The 20,717-nt window shown below is 46.5% G+C and overlaps 1 protein-coding gene across 1 annotated transcript; it reads left to right on the top strand.

The window, feature by feature from the left end:
* Positions 1 to 18,499: 18,499 nt before the first annotated feature.
* LOC310780649 (uncharacterized protein) lies at positions 18,500 to 20,332 on the top strand (the record flags this gene model as incomplete). Its single annotated transcript, XM_083641167.1, has 1 exon — positions 18,500 to 20,332. The coding sequence occupies one exon, from the start codon at positions 18,500 to 18,502 to the stop codon at positions 20,330 to 20,332; it is 1,833 nt and encodes a 610-aa protein (XP_083497293.1).
* Positions 20,333 to 20,717: the final 385 nt, after the last annotated feature.

Genomic DNA, 20,717 nt, shown 5'->3' with positions numbered 1-20,717 from the left:
GAAGGCAGCAGGCATCTGTCTGTAGAAGGCAGCAGGCACCTGTTTGTAGAAGGCAGCAGGCGTCTGTTTGTAGAAAGTAGCAGGCGTCTGTCCATAGAAGGCTGCATGCGTCTGTTCGTAGAAGGCAGCAGGTGTCTGTTCGTAGAAGGCAGCAGGTGTCTGTTCGTACAAGGCAAGAGGCGTCTGTCCGTAGAAGGTAGTAGGCGTCTGTTCGTAGAACGCAGCAGGCGTCTGTTCATAGCAGGCAGCAGACGTCTGTTCGTACAAGTTAGCAGTCTTCATTTCTACTTCGGCCTCCTCCTCGACCTCCGGCTCAGGGCTCGCCCCCGCTCCTTCCTCCTCCTCTCCAGGAGCTGCCAGCTCTGGGCAGGGTGTCTGTTCGTAGAAGGCAGCAGGCGTCTGTTCGTAGAAGGCAGCAGGCGTCTGTTCGTAGAAGGCAGCAGGCGTCTGTTCGTATAAGGCAGCAGGCGTCTGTTCGTAGAAGGCAGCAGGCGTCTGTTCGTAGAAGGCAGCAGGCGTCTGTTCGTATAAGGCAGCAGGCGTCTGTTCGTATAAGGCAGCAGGTGTCTGTTCGTACAAGGCAGCAGGCGTCTGTTCGTAGAAGGCAGCAGGCGTCTGTTCGTAGAAGGCAGCAGGCGTCTGTTCGTATAAGGCAGCAGGCGTCTGTTCGTATAAGGCAGCAGGCGTCTGTTCGTAGAAGGCAGCAGGCGTCTGTTCGTATAAGGCAGCAGGTGTCTGTTCGTATAAGGCAGCAGGCGTCTGTTCGGAGAAGGCAGCAGGTGTCTGTTCGTACAAGGCAGCAGGCGTCTGTTCGTAGAAGGCAGCAGGCGTCTGTTCGTAGAGGGCAGCAGGTGTCTGTTCGTACAAGGCAGCAGGCGTCTGTTCGTACAAGGCAGCAGGCTTCTGTTCGTACAAGGCAGCAGGCTTCTGTTCGTACAAGGCAGCAGGCGTCTGTTCGTACAAGGCAGCAGGCTTCTGTTCGTAGAAGGCAGCAGGCGTCTGTTCGTACAAGGCAGCAGGCGTCTGTTCGTAGAAGGCAGCAGGCGTCTGTTCGTAGAAGGCAGCAGGCGTCTGTTCGTACAAGGCAGCAGGCGTCTGTTCGTACAAGGCAGCAGGCGTCTGTTCGTACAAGGCAGCAGGCTTCTGTTCGTAGAAGGCAGCAGGCGTCTGTTCGTACAAGGCAGCAGGCGTCTGTTCGTAGAAGGCAGCAGGCGTCTGTTCGTACAAGGCAGCAGGCGTCTGTTCGTACAAGGCAGCAGGCGTCTGTTCGTACAAGGCAGCAGGCGTCTGTTCGTAGAAGGCAGCAGGCGTCTGTTCGTACAAGGCAGCAGGTGTCTGTTCATACAAGGCAGCAGGCGTCTGTTCGTACAAGGCAGCAGGCGTCTGTTCGTACAAGGCAGCAGGCTTCTGTTCGTACAAGGCAGCAGGCGTCTGTTCGTAGAAGGCAGCAGGTGTCTGTTCGCACAAGGCAGCAGGCGTCTGTTCGTACAAGGCAGCAGGTGTCTGTTCGTAGAAGGCAGCAGGCGTCTGTTCGTAGAAGGCAGCAGGCGTCTGTTCATACAAGGCAGCATACTTTTCCTGAGCCACGTCAGGAGAGGGAACCCTCTCCTCCATCTCCTTTACCTCTTCCTCAGACTCTTTTGGAGGCTCGGCATCTGAGTCGCCAAACACATCATCTTGGTAACGAAACATGTCGCTGTGGATGTAGAATTTGTTGTTGACGATATTGTCAGGTGCCAGCACAAAGGTCTGCATGAACTTCCTCATGGGCTGCATGTTGTTGGATAGCTCGCCCATCACCTGCACCAGCACGCCTTTGTTCAGTGTGGCGTGGGCATCCACGTGCCTGATCTTGGTGCGACAATCCCGTAAAGTAAGCGCCATCACCTTCTGGATCTGAGATTGTCCATAAACGACTTCCACTGGTTTGCCACTGCTGTCCAGGCTGCCATGCACGTAGGAGTACAGGTAGTCAGGGGCCTGGTCCAGGAGTGTGTAGTAGTGTCGGACAAACTCTCGCCCGACCAGCTCTGCACTTAACTTCTCCATTACCTTTTCTTTGGTCAGCTGGAAAGATCAGTGATCAGTCAATTATAAAAGTAGATATTGTTGAAAAAATGAATGCAATGTGAGTTTTCTGTCTCAATGTGCAGATGAACTAGCCTGGTAACAAACTATGATTCATACAGTATGGGGCTGATACCAGGTTATAGATGAACAGCGATCACAGATGAAACTGTGAGTCTGGAAAGATCAGTGGGTCAATGATCAAACAAGACAGTCTAATAACGGCATGGCTTCTCTCCCACCACTTAAATCCCCCACACATGACCCGCAGTAAAATAGCTCTGCGCCCGCTGTGCCATCGTTTTCTACCCTTGGGGTCGCACACCGATCGAATTTGCCACTGTGCGCGGCACCCAAAGTTGAAATTGTTTAAACTTTGAGCTACTTACCCCCTAGTGAGCTTTCTCCACTCTACCTCGCGGTGAGAGAAGGCAGCTTTACTGTAGCCTTAGCCAGGATGATTTATGACATCACTGATGATGTCAGGCATTGTGACATCATTAGTTATGTCATAAATCCTCCACTGCAGGGCTTGATGTAATCAGTTACTGTATGTCATTCGAGCAATTGTGATATCATTAGTGATGATGTAAGCTATGGAAGCCCATAGCTGACTTTATTCAAATGATAATGTAAACTTGAAAATGATAATGTAAACTTGAAAATGGTAATGTAATTCCTCAATAACATTATCATTTTCAACACATGTGTGTGTTATTTCAGTAAAAATGAAAATGAAAATGGAATAATCCAATTTTCATTTTCATTTTCATATACTTGTAAGGGCTTTCTATGACTATATAAGAATTAAAATGACAAGCTGTTTGACATTTAATTTTCAAAGTCCATAGCCCGCTCTACAATGGACTATATTCAAATGGTAATTTAAATTTGGTAATGAAAATGCAATCCGAAAAATGCAGCCTAATTTTCCATCTCTGCAAGCATTAATTAAGTCACAATTCAAATTAAAATGCATTTTTGTAGAAAATGTCAAATGATAATTTAAATGGTATTTGACATTTAATTTTAATTTAGTCATACTGCTTTTCAATGGACTATATAAAACTTGTAATTTAAATGTGGAAATGTAAATGCAATCCAAAAAATCCAGCCTAATTTTCCATCCCTGCAAGCATTATGTAAGTCACAATTCAAATGAAAATGCATTTGTATTTGACATTACATGTTTGACATTCGACATTACATTATCAAAGACTGCCCATAGCTGACTCAATTCAAATGATAATTTAAACTTGAAAATGGTAATGTAATTCCTCAATGACATTATCATTTTCAACACGTGTGTGTTATTTCAGTAAAAATGAAAATGAAAATGGAATAATCCAATTTTCATTTTCATTTTCATATACTTGTAAGGGCTTTCTATGACTATATAAGAATTAAAATGACAAGCTGTTTGACATTTAATTTTCAAAGTCCATAGCCCGCTCTACAATGGACTATATTCAAATGGTAATTTAAATTTGGTAATGAAAATGCAATCCGAAAAATGCAGCCTAATTTTCCATCTCTGCAAGCATTAATTAAGTCACAATTCAAATTAAAATGCATTTTTGTAGAAAATGTCAAATGATAATTTAAATGGTATTTGACATTTTTTTAATTTAGTCATACTGCTTTTCAATGGACTATATCAAACTTGTAATTTAAATGTGGAAATGTAAATGCAATCCAAAAAATCCAGCCTAATTTTCCATCCCTGCAAGCATTATGTAAGTCACAATTCAAATGAAAATGCATTTGTATTTGACATTACATGTTTGACATTCGACATTACATTATCAAAGACTGAACATGCTTTGCAATGTACTCTATTCAAATGAAAAACAGCAAAACAGCGCCTCCCGTGTATTGCAGGTTCACTTCGTGCGTTATCTGTGACAATTTTTTTTCAAAAGTAGACAAAGAAACGTACTTGTTTGTTGAAGTTCAATGTGTGGAAAGTAGTTCAGTTGAACAAGTCTCTGAAGAGACACATGAGAAGTTATACAGGAGAGAAACCATTAAATTGAGTTTCTGGCAAAACTGTTTACTTGACAGGAAAAACTGAAGATGCATAAAAAATAGACTAAGAAAAGTCTTGTTGTTTGAGTTTGAAGAAAAACTGAAGATGCATAATGAGAATTTATACTGCTGAGAAACCTTTTAGTTCAAAGTAAATCTAAGTGACGGTGTAACTCATTCTATTTCAAGATAAGCCTTATCTCCAATCTCATGTTTTTTCTAGTTGTTATTGTAATAACAATTTCCCACAACAGCATGTTTTGTATTTGTGCATTTCAAATAAAATACTACTTTTCCAGTCATATATTGTCATTATTCAAGTTTAAAAAAATATTGTTAAAATCGTATCGTATCGTTATCGTGAACCCAGTATCGTGATACGTATCGTATCGTGAACTGAGTGTATCGTGACACCCCTATTATATAGACATAGAAAGCCCTTACAAGTATATGAAAATGAAAATGAAAATTGGATTATTCCATTTTCATTTTCATTTTTACTGAAATAACACACACATGTGTTGAAAATGATAATGTCATTGAGGAATTACATTACCATTTTCAAGTTTAAATTATCATTTGAATTGAGTCAGCTAGCTAGTTTCAATGTTTCTATGACTATGAAGTGGAAATTGTTTTTATGCTAGAAACACAAAACCCAGTGGAATGAGAAGTCAATATGTCCCCTATCATTGTTGGAGATTTCCATCAAAGGTAACCCAGTAGGCCTATGTCCTAAAGCATGACATGGCTTATGCTTCTGTTAGTGCAATGGCCTATATTGTACTTGACAACCACAGTGCCCATTCAGACTGTGAGGGACCAAGAAATGAAAGTGTCCAGACAGAGGCACTGGCCGGTCTTTTCTCTCTGTGAGCAGCAAGCTAGCCGAGTGGGCCGGTCTTTTCTCTGTGTGAGCAGCAAGCTAGCCGAGTGGGCCGGTCTTTTCTCTGTGTGAGCAGCAAGCTAGCCGAGTGGGCCGGTCTTTTCTCTGTGTGAGCAGCAAGCTAGCCGAGTGGGCCGGTCTTTTCTCTGTGTGAGCAGCAAGCTAGCCGAGTGGGCCGGTCTTTTCTCTGTGTGAGCAGCAAGCTAGCCGAGTGGGCCGGTCTTTTCTCTGTGTGAGCAGCAAGCTAGCCGAGTGGGCCGGTCTTTTCTCTGTGTGAGCAGCAAGCTAGCCGAGTGGGCCGGTCTTTTCTCTGTGTGAGCAGCAAGCTAGCCGAGTGGGCCGGTCTTTTCTCTGTGTGAGCAGCAAGCTAGCCGAGTGGGCCGGTCTTTTCTCTGTGTGAGCAGCAAGCTAGCCGAGTGGGCCGGTCTTTTCTCTGTGTGAGCAGCAGGCTAGCCGAGTGGGCCGGTCTTTTCTCTGTGTGAGCAGCAAGCTAGCCGAGTGGGCCGGTCTTTTCTCTGTGTGAGCAGCAAGCTAGCCGAGTGGGCCGGTCTTTTCTCTGTGTGAGCAGCAAGCTAGCCGAGTGGGCCGGTCTTTTCTCTGTGTGAGCAGCATGCTAGCCGAGTGGGCCGGTCTTTTCTCTGTGTGAGCAGCAAGCTAGCCGAGTGGGCCGGTCTTTTCTCTGTGTGAGCAGCAAGCTAGCCGAGTGGGCCGGTCTTTTCTCTGTGTGAGCAGCAAGCTAGCCGAGTGGGCCGGTCTTTTCTCTGTGTGAGCAGCAAGCTAGCCGAGTGGGCCGGTCTTTTCTCTGTGTGAGCAGCAAGCTAGCCGAGTGGGCCGGTCTTTTCTCTGTGTGAGCAGCAAGCTAGCCGAGTGGGCCGGTCTTTTCTCTGTGTGAGCAGCAAGCTAGCCGAGTGGGCCGGTCTTTTCTCTGTGTGAGCAGCAAGCTAGCCGAGTGGGCCGGTCTTTTCTCTGTGTGAGCAGCAGGCTAGCCGAGTGGGCCGGTCTTTTCTCTGTGTGAGCAGCAAGCTAGCCGAGTGGGCCGGTCTTTTCTCTGTGTGAGCAGCAAGCTAGCCGAGTGGGCCGGTCTTTTCTCTGTGTGAGCAGCAAGCTAGCCGAGTGGGCCGGTCTTTTCTCTGTGTGAGCAGCAAGCTAGCCGAGTGGGCCGGTCTTTTCTCTGTGTGAGCAGCAAGCTAGCCGAGTGGGCCGGTCTTTTCTCTGTGTGAGCAGCAAGCTAGCCGAGTGGGCCGGTCTTTTCTCTGTGTGAGCAGCAAGCTAGCCGAGTGGGCCGGTCTTTTCTCTGTGTGAGCAGCAGGCTAGCCGAGTGGGCCGGTCTTTTCTCTGTGTGAGCAGCAGGCTAGCCGAGTGGGCCGGTCTTTTCTCTGTGTGAGCAGCAGGCTAGCCGAGTGGGCCGGTCTTTTCTCTGTGTGAGCAGCAAGCTAGCCGAGTGGGCCGGTCTTTTCTCTGTGTGAGCAGCAAGCTATCCGAGTGGGCCGGTCTTTTCTCTGTGTGAGCAGCAGGCTAGCCGAGTGGGCCGGTCTTTTCTCTGTGTGAGCAGCAGGCTAGCCGAGTGGGCCGGTCTTTTCTCTGTGTGAGCAGCAAGCTAGCCGAGTGGGCCGGTCTTTTCTCTGTGTGAGCAGCAAGCTAGCCGAGTGGGCCGGTCTTTTCTCTGTGTGAGCAGCAAGCTAGCCGAGTCGGCCGGTCTTTTCTCTGTGTGAGCAGCAAGCTAGCCGAGTGGGCCGGTCTTTTCTCTGTGTGAGCAGCAAGCTAGCCGAGTGGGCCGGTCTTTTCTCTGTGTGAGCAGCAAGCTATCCGAGTGGGCCGGTCTTTTCTCTGTGTGAGCAGCAGGCTAGCCGAGTGGGCCGGTCTTTTCTCTGTGTGAGCAGCAAGCTAGCCGAGTGGGCCGGTCTTTTCTCTGTGTGAGCAGCAAGCTAGCCGAGTGGGCCGGTCTTTTCTCTGTGTGAGCAGCAAGCTAGCCGAGTCGGCCGGTCTTTTCTCTGTGTGAGCAGCAAGCTAGCCGAGTGGGCCGGTCTTTTCTCTGTGTGAGCAGCAAGCTAGCCGAGTGGGCTGGTCTTTTCTCTGTGTGAGCAGCAAGCTAGCCGAGTGGGCCGGTCTTTTCTCTGTGTGAGCAGCAGGCTAGCCGAGTGGGCCGGTCTTTTCTCTGTGTGAGCAGCAGGCTAGCCGAGTGGGCCGGTCTTTTCTCTGTGTGAGCAGCAGGCTAGCCGAGTGGGCCGGTCTTTTCTCTGTGTGAGCAGCAAGCTAGCCGAGTGGGCCGGTCTTTTCTCTGTGTGAGCAGCAAGCTAGCCGAGTGGGCCGGTCTTTTCTCTGTGTGAGCAGCAGGCTAGCCGAGTGGGCCGGTCTTTTCTCTGTGTGAGCAGCAAGCTAGCCGAGTGGGCCGGTCTTTTCTCTGTGTGAGCAGCAAGCTAGCCGAGCGGGCCGGTCTTTTCTCTGTGTGAGCAGCAAGCTAGCCGAGTGGGCCGGGAGTGGAGACACACGTTCAACATGTTTGAGCTCATCTAATTGGAGCTGTGTAAACAGCCTCTCTCTGCTTTGGCAACCAGACAGCAGAAACCAGATGCAATGTGCTTGGTCAGGAGTAAGCAGCAGCCAGTTCTGTAGACGAAACGGAACGTCAGTGTGTGGATGGGACTGCTTGCTTCCCTGACACTGCATACTTTCTGTAGGTACACACAGCACTGCTAAGTCACTGCTGATGCTACCAGTCTCTTTACTGTATATATACTGTATCTACACATTATATATACTGTATCTATACATTAGCATTCCAAACTTAATACTATTTTACAGTCCGGTTGAAGAAAAAGGTAAGATTCCTAATCTAGAGACTAGACTAGGAGACTAGAGAGAGTCATCTGGTTCATCGGCAATATCAAAATATATAGCTAGTATGAATAGGAATCTAAGCTCAAGGATCTGGGACTAAACACAGCAATGTGCGACTGGATCCTGGATTTCCTGACAGACCGCCGCCAGGTGGTGAGGGTGGACAACCTCACCTCCTCCCCACTGACCATCAGCATAGGTGCGCCCCAGGGGTGCGTCTCCAGCCCCTTCTGGTACGACCTCTACACCCACGACTGCGTGGCGACTCAAACTTCGAACACCATCGTGAAGTTTGCAGACGACACAGCAGTCGTGGGGCTGATATCGGGGGGCGACGAGACGGCCTACAGAGAGGAGGTGGGGGCCCTGGAACAATGGTGCCAGGACAACCACCTCTCTCTGAACGTCTCCAAGACCAAGGAGATCATTGTAGACTACAGGAGGGGGGGGAGCACACCCCCCCCCAATCACCATCAACGGCACAGTGGTGGAAAGGGTGGACAGCTTCAAGTACCTGGGAGTCAACATCCACCAGGACCTGACTTGGGCCGGCCACACCGCCACTGTTGTCAAAAAGGCCCAACAGTGAATACACGGACTCAGGCGCCTGAAGAAATTTGGGCTAAGGCCAGAAATCCTTATGGACTTCTACAGAGGCACCATTGAAAGCCTGCTGACTGGCTGCTTCACCACCTGGTACGGGAACTGTACCACCATGGACCGCAGGGCGCTACGCAGAGTGAGACGCGCGGCCCAGCACGTAACAGGATGTGAGTTGCCAGATCTGCATGAACTGTATAAACAGCGGTGCCTCAGGAGGTCCCTGAAGATCATCAAAGACACAAACCATCCCCACAACAGCCTGTTCTCCCTGTTACCTTCAGGGAGAAGATACAGGGTTCCGAAAGCACGCACAAATCGCTTGAGGAACAGTTTCTTCCCGCAGGCCACGAGACTCCTTAACATACACAAATAGTGTAGTAGCCGTACTGTACCGCACTGTAGCTGCTACCATTACGTATGTCTAATGTTTAACTGTATGTTTAATAAGGAATATGCTATCTGCACCTGTATGTCAAATACGCCGAATTTAGAACGCCGAGTTTAATTGTATATTTAATAAGGAATATGCTATTTGCACCTGTATGTCAAATACGCCAAATTTAAAATGTTTAAGCACGTCTAAAGTATGCTCATGACATGTGCACCTATGTGCAGTGAATATGCCACTGTCTCTGACTTGTCGTATCACTATACTGCCTTATTGCTTGTTGTGTCTCTTGTTGTTTTTGCACTCATATGCCCTGTTATATTTGTACTATGTTGTAAACGGAGTCCACAGCACAAGAATTTCACACGTGATACTTGTACCATGGAGTGACAATAAAAATCTTGAATCTTGAATCTTGAATCTATTAAACATGTACCCTAAGTACATTTTATTTATAATAAAGCACCTTTCAAAATCAGTGTTACAAGGTGCTGTCAAAGCAACATTAAAAATAAGAAGATAACGACAAGAGAAATAAAAAAACAGTAAAACTACACAGTAAAACCAGAGAGGAAACACAAACACAAACAATATCAAGAATAAAAGTTGCACGGAAGGTAATCACACATTATGAGACAACGTGCTGATGAAACAAATTAGTTTTTAGCAGCTTCTTGAAACGGACAACTGATTCTGCATTTTTTATAAACAGCGGAAGACTGTTCCAGAGGGAGGGGGCCACAACTTAGAATTACAGGCTTTGGCATGACAAAAACGCCCCGGAATTGGAAACTACGCAATATTTAACAACACAAATAGCCCTATTCAATGCACAACAACCTTGTGTATAAGGCAAGTAGTGTTTTATTGCGATTGCTACATGTATGAACAAGTAGGGCCATTTTCAATGGAGCCTGCAACGCCATATGAGAATGAGAAACAGGCTGAGTCTCGCATTGAGGCTACACTTCACAGAGATCAGTACTGTGATGTCTTTTTCCGTAGAACTTTGACGTCAAGACATTATGATGACAACGTTATGACATCATTATGTATTAACATCAAGGGCACTTCTATAGAGCAAGTCACTGAAGCGAAACTTCTCTTGATGGGCATCTATGGTGGCATAATCACATAGATACTGTAGGATATTTGAAAAATGGGGAGAGGACTTCTATGTTAAGAGCTCTTTCCTTCCTTCCTGCAGTCTGGTCCAGGTCAGCAAACAAAGAGCTGCACAAGCTTCACTTAGTGCAGAATAGAGCGGCATGTCTTGCCCTCAGCTGTTCAATAAGAGAAGGTATAGACAAAATCCACACTGATCTTTCCTGGCTGAGAAGAAGACAGATTAATATGCAGTCTCCTTATCTGATTCAGAAATATTTGTGTTTTAAAACAACCCTACTGCATGTACTCCAAAATAACATTTTCTAAGAACAAACATGACCATGAAACAAGACAAGTGAGAAAGGGTTATGTTACAGTGCCTCAACCTAGAACCAATGCAATGAAAAAAACTGTTATGTATAGAGATCTCCCATTGGAATAGGTTGCCATACTTAATTACTCAAGCAATGAGTAAAGAAAGTTCTAAAAATAAACTAAAGAGTAGTTATTCTTGGGTACAGGCCCGCAAAATAAATAGATAGAAAAGGGAAAAGTCATCTTTAGTTAAAATTGGCTAAGTGGGCTCTGTGGTGGTGTCAGTCACGATTTGTGACGGAAGTGATGCCATCAGTGATGTCATCATTGATGTCACTTGAGCAATTGTGATGTCATCAGTGATGTCATCATCAGTGATGTCACTCGAACAATCGTGACATCATTAGTGCTGTCACTCCAGCAATTGTCATGTCATCAGTGATGTAATAAATCCTTCCTGGCTGAAGGTAGTTTCTCCAGTCTCCACCCTAGAAATCGAGTGAGCGCATAGCGCACAAGATTTAGGGTTTTTTGGTAAATTTGTTACTGGTAGTAACAAGTATCTGGTCAATATGGTCATAGATACTACTAGTTTTATGTGGTTTTATTGAAATATTTTGTACTGTAATGTATTTGTTTTTGGGGGATGGGGTGGATCATATTATTGCTGTAATTGTATTCAATTGTATAAATGTATGCATGTGTATACTTTTATGTTCTTAACGTGGACCCCAGGAAGAGTAACTGTTACCTCGGTAACAACTAATGGGGATCCAAATAAACAATAAACATTCAGTGATGTCATGCACTCATGTCTGCCTGTATGTCTATTATGTATGTGACATCTTCAATGATGCCATAAATCACTGATGATGTCATGCCAACTGATGAATTCATAGATATTGTGACATCATTGGTGATGTCATATAATTTTGATGTCATCAGTGATGTCATAAATCCCTCCCTGCTGAGGTTATGAAAGGGACGCCTCGGCTAGCTTACTTTTGGTCTCATTCTCTAGATATGTCTTCTGCCAGCTGTCTACTTTCTGAAGAGCATTTTCGATGTCCCATCTGTCTGGATGTGTTCATTGATCCAGTCTCCACACCATGTGGACACAACTTTTGCAAAAATTGTATCACTCAGTACTGGTCTGTTAATGCACTATGCCAGTGTCCCATGTGTAAAGAGGTTTTTGACAGAAGACCTAAGCTGCGGGTCAATACTTTCATATCTGAGATGGCTGCTCAGTTCAAAAAGTCAGTGAGTAGTAGTAAGACAGGGGCTGAAATTCAGCAAGAAATCTGGCAGATGATCCAGGAGAGACAACTGAAGATTCAGGACATCAAACACTCAGTAGAGCTCAGCAAGGCAGACAGTGTGCGGTTCTTCAGTGCTCTGATGCATTCTGTGGAGAAAGGCCGGGCTGAGGTCACTGAGACGATTGAAAAGCAGAAAACAACAGAGAAACAGGCTGAAGGTTTCATCAAAGAGCTGGAACAGGAAATCTCTGAGCTGATGAAGAGAACCGCTGCACCGCTCCTCCAAAGCTTCACATCCCTGAACACTCCTCCACTCACCAAGGACTGGACAGAGGTCAGTGTCCGTCGCTCATATGAGGGGACCCTGAGAGCTGTGGCTCATCTGGAGGAGACTCTCAGGAAAGAGATGGACAAGCTGCCTGAGCCTGAGCTGAAGAGGGTCCAGCAGTATGCAGTGGATGTGACTCTGGATCCTGCTACAGCACTTCCTTGTCTCATCCTGTCTGATGATGGGAAACAAGTAAATGTTGGTGATGTATGGAACAATCTCCCAGACAACCCAGGGATATCTTATCCTGGTCTCTGTGTCTTAGGAAAGCAGCGCTTCTCTACAGGAAGATTTTACTACGAGGTTCAGGTTAAAGGGAAGACTGCATGGGATTTAGGCGTGGCCAGAGGGTCGATCATCAGGAAGGGGCACATCAAAATGACCCCTCAAAAAGGCTTCTGGACTATAGGTTTGAGGAACGGAAATGAGTACAAAGCTCATGCTGGCCCTGGCGTCCTCCTCTCTCTGAAGACGAAGCCTCAGAAGGTCGGGGTGTTTGTGGATTATGAGGAGGGTCTGGTCTCCTTTTATGACGTAGATGCAGCAGCTCTTATCTGCTCCTTTACTGGCTGCACCTTCACTGAGACACTCTACCCATACTTCAGACCCTGTCTTAATGACGGTGGTAAAAACGCCGCCCCTCTGATCATCTCCCCTCTCAATCACGCAGATATCATTTTAATACTATAAAAGGGTGGCGTTGCGTGGCGCGGCGGCAACCCACAATTGCGAGAAGGAGGCGGTAATGCAACATAAAGGATGCTAACTGCCATAAAACACCAAAGAAGAAGAAGACCCACAATTGCTCAACTGAGCATGCTCACAACGCCGCCCTATTTGAGTTGTAAACTAGAGGGCACTAAATTGCATACCTCCACCACGGCATACCCCAATTGCCATGCCTCCTTTTGGCCAGTGGGCGTGGAAAGTTAATCAGTTCGTCCTTGGCCAATGGCCATCCTTTCTACAAAGTTTTGTGGTGTTACGTGAATCCGTTTGAAAGTTAGGCACCTTTTTATGATTGAACACACCCCACAGCGCCCTCTTTTGGCCAGTGGGCGTGCTGACAGACAGACAGACAGACAGACAGACAGACAGACAGACAGACATAATATCCAGCCAATTCCATTGGCTGGGCCTTTGCTCGAATGACATCACTGGTGACACAATCGCTGATGATGAATATTACTTACAAATAACGATGTATACATATTTTGTTTACACTGTATTTGCTTGACTTTGAATAAATTAAAACAATTATCACTGATGATCAATATTACTTACAAATGATTATGATTTATGTATAATTATTAAAGTGATTATTGTGATTATAATAATGATTATAATGATAATAATTATTGAGATAGCCTATGTATATATATGTATATATATATGTGTATATATGTATATGCGGGTAATGCAATGTATATGCAGTGTAATTATCAATTTTGTAATTATTTGAATTTGAGAATTGTTGTCTCTGTTTTGTTTATAATTGATTATTCGATAATCATTTTTCTGTTTGTATAGCTTTTTTATGTAAGAAGGGTAGGCGCTATAAGCTATAGCTTCAGCCTACACGTTTTCGGTCTAACAGCCTTGTGCTGCTTTGCTTGTACTTTTTTGTTTTATTTTATGAAATGTTTTAATTGCCCATGACCCGAAATAAATAAATAAATAAATAAATAAATAAATAAATAAATACATATTTTGTTTAATCTGCATTTCAGCTTGACTGATACTGATGATGTCATAGATCAGGGGTTCCCAAACTTAAAGGGGGACTTACCACCCAGATATGTAACAAAATGGCATGCTGCTTGATTTGAAAAAACCTATGGGAAAAAACAAGAAATGACGTATCCTCTTGTCTATACTATACTCTTTGACTGTGCTCAGCTCAGGAATCTTTTTCCGGAAATCAACGCCATTACAGTTTGCCCACCGCCTCGAAAATAATTTATATGAGAGCTGCAATATCTTTATAAATATAAACAACTAGCCAACGCTGGTGGCCTGTATGGAAACAGCGTTGCTCAAAATGGTTGAAAGTTATATCAATTTGGCCATTCAGTGGCGAACTAGAAATTGAATTATTTTTCTCCCATGTGTGTGTGTGGCTTGTCTAACTATCGTTAGGAGAGCCTAGTGACGCGAGGCTGGTTGCCGCAGCACAGCACAATAGGACAAACCCCCCGCTCTGGGGTAACACAATGCGAGATTTCTCCACGTTATGCCCTTGTCCAGCTTGCCATATAGACCGCCATGAGGTCCCTTTTTGATTTTCGTTTCTCCCCTTTACGTGATTGTTGTCAAAAGTTGTGCAAAAGTTTTCCTCCGGAGCGCAGAGCTGCAGCGGGGCGCAGAGCTTTCTCCCCCTCCCTCCTCCCAGACCCCGGCTGGCGAAACAGCCTCCTGCATGGGGCGCTCTGTAACCCTCACGGAGCAACAACAAACAAACACAGACAGAAATAGCTGGTGTGCGATTTTTCTGCACAATCAGTGTCTGAGATTGGGTACAGGATTCCGGGAATCCCGCATCTGTTTGCGAAGGTGCGACTGGACAGACGCTTTTCACAGACAGGGGCACAGCGTCAGTGAGGCTGCAGGAGCTGAGTAGCCTATAAGTCTATTACACCACTGTGGTCATTAGGCCACCAGTCATTTCTCCACCCTAACCCTACCTAACTTATCTAATCTCAGTATGAGATGCAGGGAAATATATTATAGTAGCTGATGTGTTTAGAGCAGCTTTGTCACATTGTCACGTCGTAGTTTAGCGTTATATTTGACATGTGTGCTAAACTGATGGATCAGAAAAATGAACACTTGGACAGGTTACTGTGATAAGAACTATCTAAAATTATATAAACCACCTTTGGGGGGAAAAAATCTGACGTGTACTTTGATTGTTTAGTTAGGCGCATTTCCCCATTCACTAACATGGCAGAGGCGGGCCTTGTGACCTACTGGTACCCGCCACCAAAGCGGCGATCTAACATGCTGCTGTCAAGTGATGACATTGGGTTTTTTTTTTGTTTTTTTTTTGTTTTATTTCTTTAGATAGGACAGCACTCAGACAGGAAAGGTGGGGAGAGAGAGGGGATAGTAGAGAGAAGCGTCTGCACATCCACTATGCAAACCAGGTGCTAGACTAACAAAGCTATACGTTGAAAAGAAAAAAGTCTGCACTCTGGAGCATACTTAAAGACTTGGAGTTTTATTAACGTTTCGGTTCAACAACCTTCATCAGAATGGAGACAACAGGACAAATATTCACATATATGGAACAGCCCAGCCAATCACAGCATTTCACTTAATAGCTCACAGGTGTGTTCACTAATTGTTTAGAGGGTGTGTCCATAGGTCCTGCTCTGTCATCATACTCCACACGACTGATTATAAAACACATTACAAAATAATGCAAAATGCATAATACAAAAAACCAATGCGAACACAATACATGTTTTTAAGACAAGAGAGAGAGGGGATGACATGCAGCAAAGGACCTCGGGTCGGATTCGAACCCGCCACGCGAAGGACCGAGCCTCCGTCGTACGCGTGCTACCAAGTGAGCCACCAGGACGCACACATTATTGGGTTTTATTACATTTTTGATCAAGTTAAGTGAAAATTGTATTACTTTTCCGGGTGTTATTACATTTCTGGTAAATTATTACATTAATGGGTGCTACAGCCCCCTTTTTCCAGACAGTAGTTCTGAGGTGCAAAGCTGCACCAGGCTGGGGCCAAACAAACCCTCCCAACGCGCTCGGAATCCTGATGAAATGTGCAATATCTTGTTAAGACATTGGCAAGCATCCAGTGAAAGCAGTGTTATTACGCAATGGGCAAGCAGCCTGACCTAGAAAAGTGATGACTGTCATTTGGATTTATAACAATGCTCTTTGAATGTGAATGTGCTCTGTGAATTATTTTGGGTTTCCAGGGTCTTTAATGGAGGGCCATGCTGGAATCCCAATCAAATCCCAAGTCCAATTTCCATTTGAGCATATTTTATTCTCATCAAAAGATCACTACATGTCAACACTCCTCTGGGGCCCTATAAAGTCAATCAACAGCTCCAATTTGTGGTTGATAAAGTTCAGGGAAAATAAGCGGTGGATTGACTCTTTTTCCATAAATCAAGGAGGCCATTTCCTTGGGCCATACATGCCGGTTATGGATTGTGATTATCGACATGCCAAACTGGCTCACTCTTGGCCAGTAAACAGGGAGTCATTTGGCTTCACAAAGCGGCCTCACATTTGCTGCACGTGACTTGTAAACCTATCACTGAGAGGAAACGTGTTTACCACTGCCTTTTAACCCATTGATACCTGATGCAGCATTTGTGTGTGTACCCCTTTAAGACCGCAAACCGCATTAACGCGATTCGCAGTCTTAAAGGGATACGCACACAAATGAGGGATATACATGCAAATGCTGCATCAGGTATCAATGGGTTAAGGCAAGTGGCTCTACACCTTTTGTGTGACAGAGCCAGGCAGAAATGTGAATGTTGGTTTAAAATGAAATCTCTCACTTTTTGTACCTCTCAGAAAACCTGTCCATCAATAATATGCAACCCTGATCTAAAAAGAAAGAAAAAAGAAAGTATTTGATTAATTGGTGTCAGTGGTTCTCTGAAATATACAAGAGCCCTGAGGGAATGTCCTTTGTTTTCATTGATGCTAAAGCAGATGCCCCAGATAGTTGCGATGTCATCCCTGTCCATAAGCTAAACCCTCCAGCTACTATAGCATGTGCTGATAACTCCTGTTGTGCTGCCCCATAGAAATTACAGTCCTGAAACAACAAACAGCATTTATGTATGTGACGATGCAATTAAAAGGGACATGCACCCTAAAACTGAATTTTGGAGAACAACAAGAAGAAACTACCAACAAGAAACCAGATCACATTTTCTGATTCATACTTATGAATGCAAAATAACAATACTGTTGAAATACTACACACACACACACACACACACACACACACACACACGCACACACGTACGGACGCACGCACACACGCACACACACACACACAGAGTATGTGTGTGGGGGGGCGGTTGTTGGCGTCTGGGTAGTGTAGAAGCTAAAATGCACTCGCCTGCCACCGCTTTTTGCATGCTAACTAACGTTAGCTAGCTAATTATTAGCCAAAGTAGTATCAATTCCCTGTGAATTCTGACTTGCTTTGCTGTGAAGCTAGTAGCAGTTAGCATGTCTGCTTAGTTCTTATGGTTCCTATAGGCAATGTAAACAGAAAAATGCCTTTGAAGGTGTAGTTCTCAGGGGACCTGCGGGCAGTTAGTCATCAGAACTGTTTGGTCCAAAAGCGCCTTATGACGGGGTCCACCCGCTATGCCGACCACTCGCAATGCCGACCTTAGGTTTAGGCGTGGGGGTGGGAGAGGTTAGGGAGAGGTTAGGTTTTGGGTTAGGGTCTGGGGGAGGTTAGGTTTAGGCATGGGGGGAGGTTAGGTTTGGCGTGGGGCTTGGAGAGGTTAGCTCCACCGACACGCTGCACGCCGCCTCGCTCAGCTGGTTCTGCTTGTGGGCTATCGGCATTGCGACCTGTCGGCACTGCGGCCTGTCGGCACATAGACGCGGCACCCTTATGACTTGAGTGACATGACATCACTGATCACAACACATTCACAATCACAAGTTCATAGATAGACATTGTAAATAGTAAATGGACTGCATTTATATATCGCATTTATATAGTGCATTTATATAGCCACGCAGGGTGCTGGCACAGCCATCAGGAGCAATTTGGGGTTCGGTGTCTTGCCCAAGGACTGACCTTCTGATTCGTGGACGACCCGCTCTACCTCCTGAGCCACAGCTGCCCCCACATTGTGACATCATCAGTGATGTAATGACTGTGCCAACAATGCCCAAAAGGATGTCACATCTTATATAGACCAATCTCAGCTCACACTGCTATGGAGATTGTCGGCAGAGAGAAGGATCCAGGGGTGGAGGGAGAAGGGAGGGACAGAATGTAGGGAAACAGTGGATGGATAAATCCAGAAGGAGTCGGTAATGCAACATAAACCACAGAAGAACACGCTGCTATGACATCATTGATGAGGTGATAAATCACATGATGATGTCATACAGTTCTACATCACTGATGATGAGATTGATGGAAGCTATCTAGGACACGGGGCCAGCGCGTCTAGTCAGCTCAAAGTGCCACAACTTCACAGGCCACGGATTGTCCACTGGACTGACGGAGTAATGACGGAGTAGAAAAGGCCCTCTCATACCAACTGATGAGACCATACACATTGGAACACCCACGGACCGGATTCCAAACCTGTGACCTAATGTCATGGACCAGACCCCCGTCATCAGTGGTGTCACTGTCACTTGAGCAGCTGTGAGGTCATCAATGATGTCACCACAACTGTGAGGTCATCGGTGATGTCATAAGTGCCGTTGTGATGTCATCAGTGATGTCATACATGCCAAGATATAAATAAGCGATGGCTAAATCTTTGTCTTCTCCCTTCTCAAGCAAGCAAGCGTATAGAGAGGATGGATATCTATGATGGGATCATGATTTTGGGTGCATTATTGGTCATCTTTGCCATAATGATCACTTTATTATCTTCTTATCAGGAGGCACTGACTAAGCAAACTCAAGAATTGTGTAAGATGCAGCCCTTTCACGCTAAGAAGAAGAAGAAGAACAGAGGAAAGAAGAAGGAACAAAAGCCCAAAGGGAAGATCCCAAAACTGGAGGTAATCCCAGAGGCTCCTGAAGATGACCTGGTCCCTGAACCTGCTTCTGGCCCAGTTGTAGCTGCTGCCCTCCCTGAACCTGTTGCTGTCTCTGAGCCTGAACCAACTCCACCTGTAGCATCTGCAGAAGCCCAACCAGCGGCTGCTGCCGCCCCAAGTCGCCCTGAGTCCTCACCTGCTACCTCACCTAAAGAAAAGAAGAATAAAAAGGTGCACAAGGTGGAGCCAGCCTCTACCCAAGCAGCCCCAGTTGTCTCTGCCCCTGACCCAGCAAAGCCTGCTCCTGCACCCACCACAGCCAAGCCTGTTTCAGCACCAGCCAAGTCTACTGCAGCCCCAGGCAAGTCTTCTCCAGCTCCCTCCAAGTCTGCTGTGGTGCGCAAGCCTGCCCCAGTGCTGGAGGCTGTCACTAAGGAGGTCCCAGTGATGGCAGTGCCCCCAGTGGGATCTCAGCCACCTGCCGCTGTTGCAGCAAAGGCACAGGAACCCAAGAAGAAGGCCTCCAAGAAGAAGGCTGAGCCTGCTGCAGCAGTGGACAGTAGCATGGTCAATGAAGGAGAAGCTCACAGGCTCATCGAGATCATGTCTGAGAAGGCCGGCATCATTCAGGACACGTGCCACACGACGACTCAGAAAGGAGACCCAGTGGCCATGCTGAAGAAACAACTGGATGAGAGGGAGAAACAGCTGGCAGCAGAACAAGAGGTTGCTACTGTGGCCAAGAACCATCTGAGAGATCTCTCCAAAGAGCTGTCTGCTGTGAAGTCCAATTTGGCCAATGTGGAGAACAGGCTGAGTTCCCAGCTGAGTAAGCGGGAGCAAGAGATGATTAAACTGCAAGCTCGCATGCACGCCCGTTACCAGGTTGATGTAGCCCAGACCCAGATGCTCAACGCAAAGATCCTTGGCCTTCAGGACCAACTGGAAAAAGGGCCAAATACCAAACTGCAGCAGGAGAACTCCATTCTTCGTGACGCCGTCATCCGGCTCAGCAGCCAGGCTGAGACCAAACAAAGTGCGGAGCTGGCCAAACTGTGTCAGGACTTCGGGGAGAAGACGGAGAGTCTGCAGGCTGATGAGCACATCAGGAGAGGCCTGGGGGCCAAGGTCTCCGCCACTGAGAAGCCCAGCCATGCGGAGAGCAAGCAGGCATTACAGAGGAGACTGGATATGGTGTGTGATGAGCAGAGGACTGCGCAGAGCAGCAACAGTAGCCTGCAGGCCAGCATGGAGAACGCCCAGCAGGACAATCGAGCCCTCTCAGAGCCCAATGGAAAGATCTCGGACCTAGAGATAATCCTTGAGGCTCCTGAAGATAACCTGGTCCCTGAACCTGCTTCTGCCCCAGTTGTAGCTGCTGCCCTCCCTGAACCTGTTGCTGTCTCTGAGCCTGAACCAACTCCACCTGTAGCATCTGCAGAAGCCCAACCAACGGCTGCTGCTGGGCCAAGTCCTGTTGTTGCCGAGTCCTCACCTGCTCCCTCACCTAAAGAGAAGAAGAAAAAGGTGCACAAGGTGGAGCCAGCCTCTACCCAAGCAGCCCCAGTTGTCTCTGCCCCTGACCCAGCAAAGCCTGCTCCTGCACCCGCCACAGCCAAGCCTGTTTCAGCACCAGCCAAGTCTACTGCAGCCCCAGGCAAGTCTTCTCCAGCTCCCTCCAAGTCTGCTGTGGTGCCCAAGCCTGCCCCAGTGCTGGAGGCTGTCACCACGGAGGTCCCAGTGATGGCAGTGCCCCCAGGACAATAGCGCCCTCTCAGAGCTTCAGGTGCATATGGGGAGACTGGAGACTGAGGTCAAGGGTGCCCTCACTCAGCTAGCGCAGACACAGGCAGAGGAGAGCCAGTTTGAACAGCAAGTGGCCACCATCAACTCACTTCAGTAATTGCAGCAGCAGTACTCCCATTCCCATTTTCAGAAAATGTACCCCAGATCAAATTTGAGCAGGCCCAACTTGACATCTCTCTGCTGCATGCTACATCTGTAATATTGAATGTCGATGATGTATGTACTGTATGCTTTTCCCTGTCTGAGCCTGTTTGTCTGTTTTGTTTTCTGTTTTGTATTCTAAAATGTTTTAAATAAAATATTAAAAGTCCTGATATCCTTTCCTGACTGAATGAATGACTCACCC

The sequence above is a fragment of the Poromitra crassiceps genome (assembly GCF_964638095.1).
Source record: "Poromitra crassiceps genome assembly, chromosome: 8".
NCBI classification, from domain to species: domain Eukaryota; kingdom Metazoa; phylum Chordata; class Actinopteri; order Beryciformes; family Melamphaidae; genus Poromitra; species Poromitra crassiceps.
Note: the sequence above shows the minus strand (reverse complement) of the source record. Positions and strands in the feature narration are given on the sequence as shown.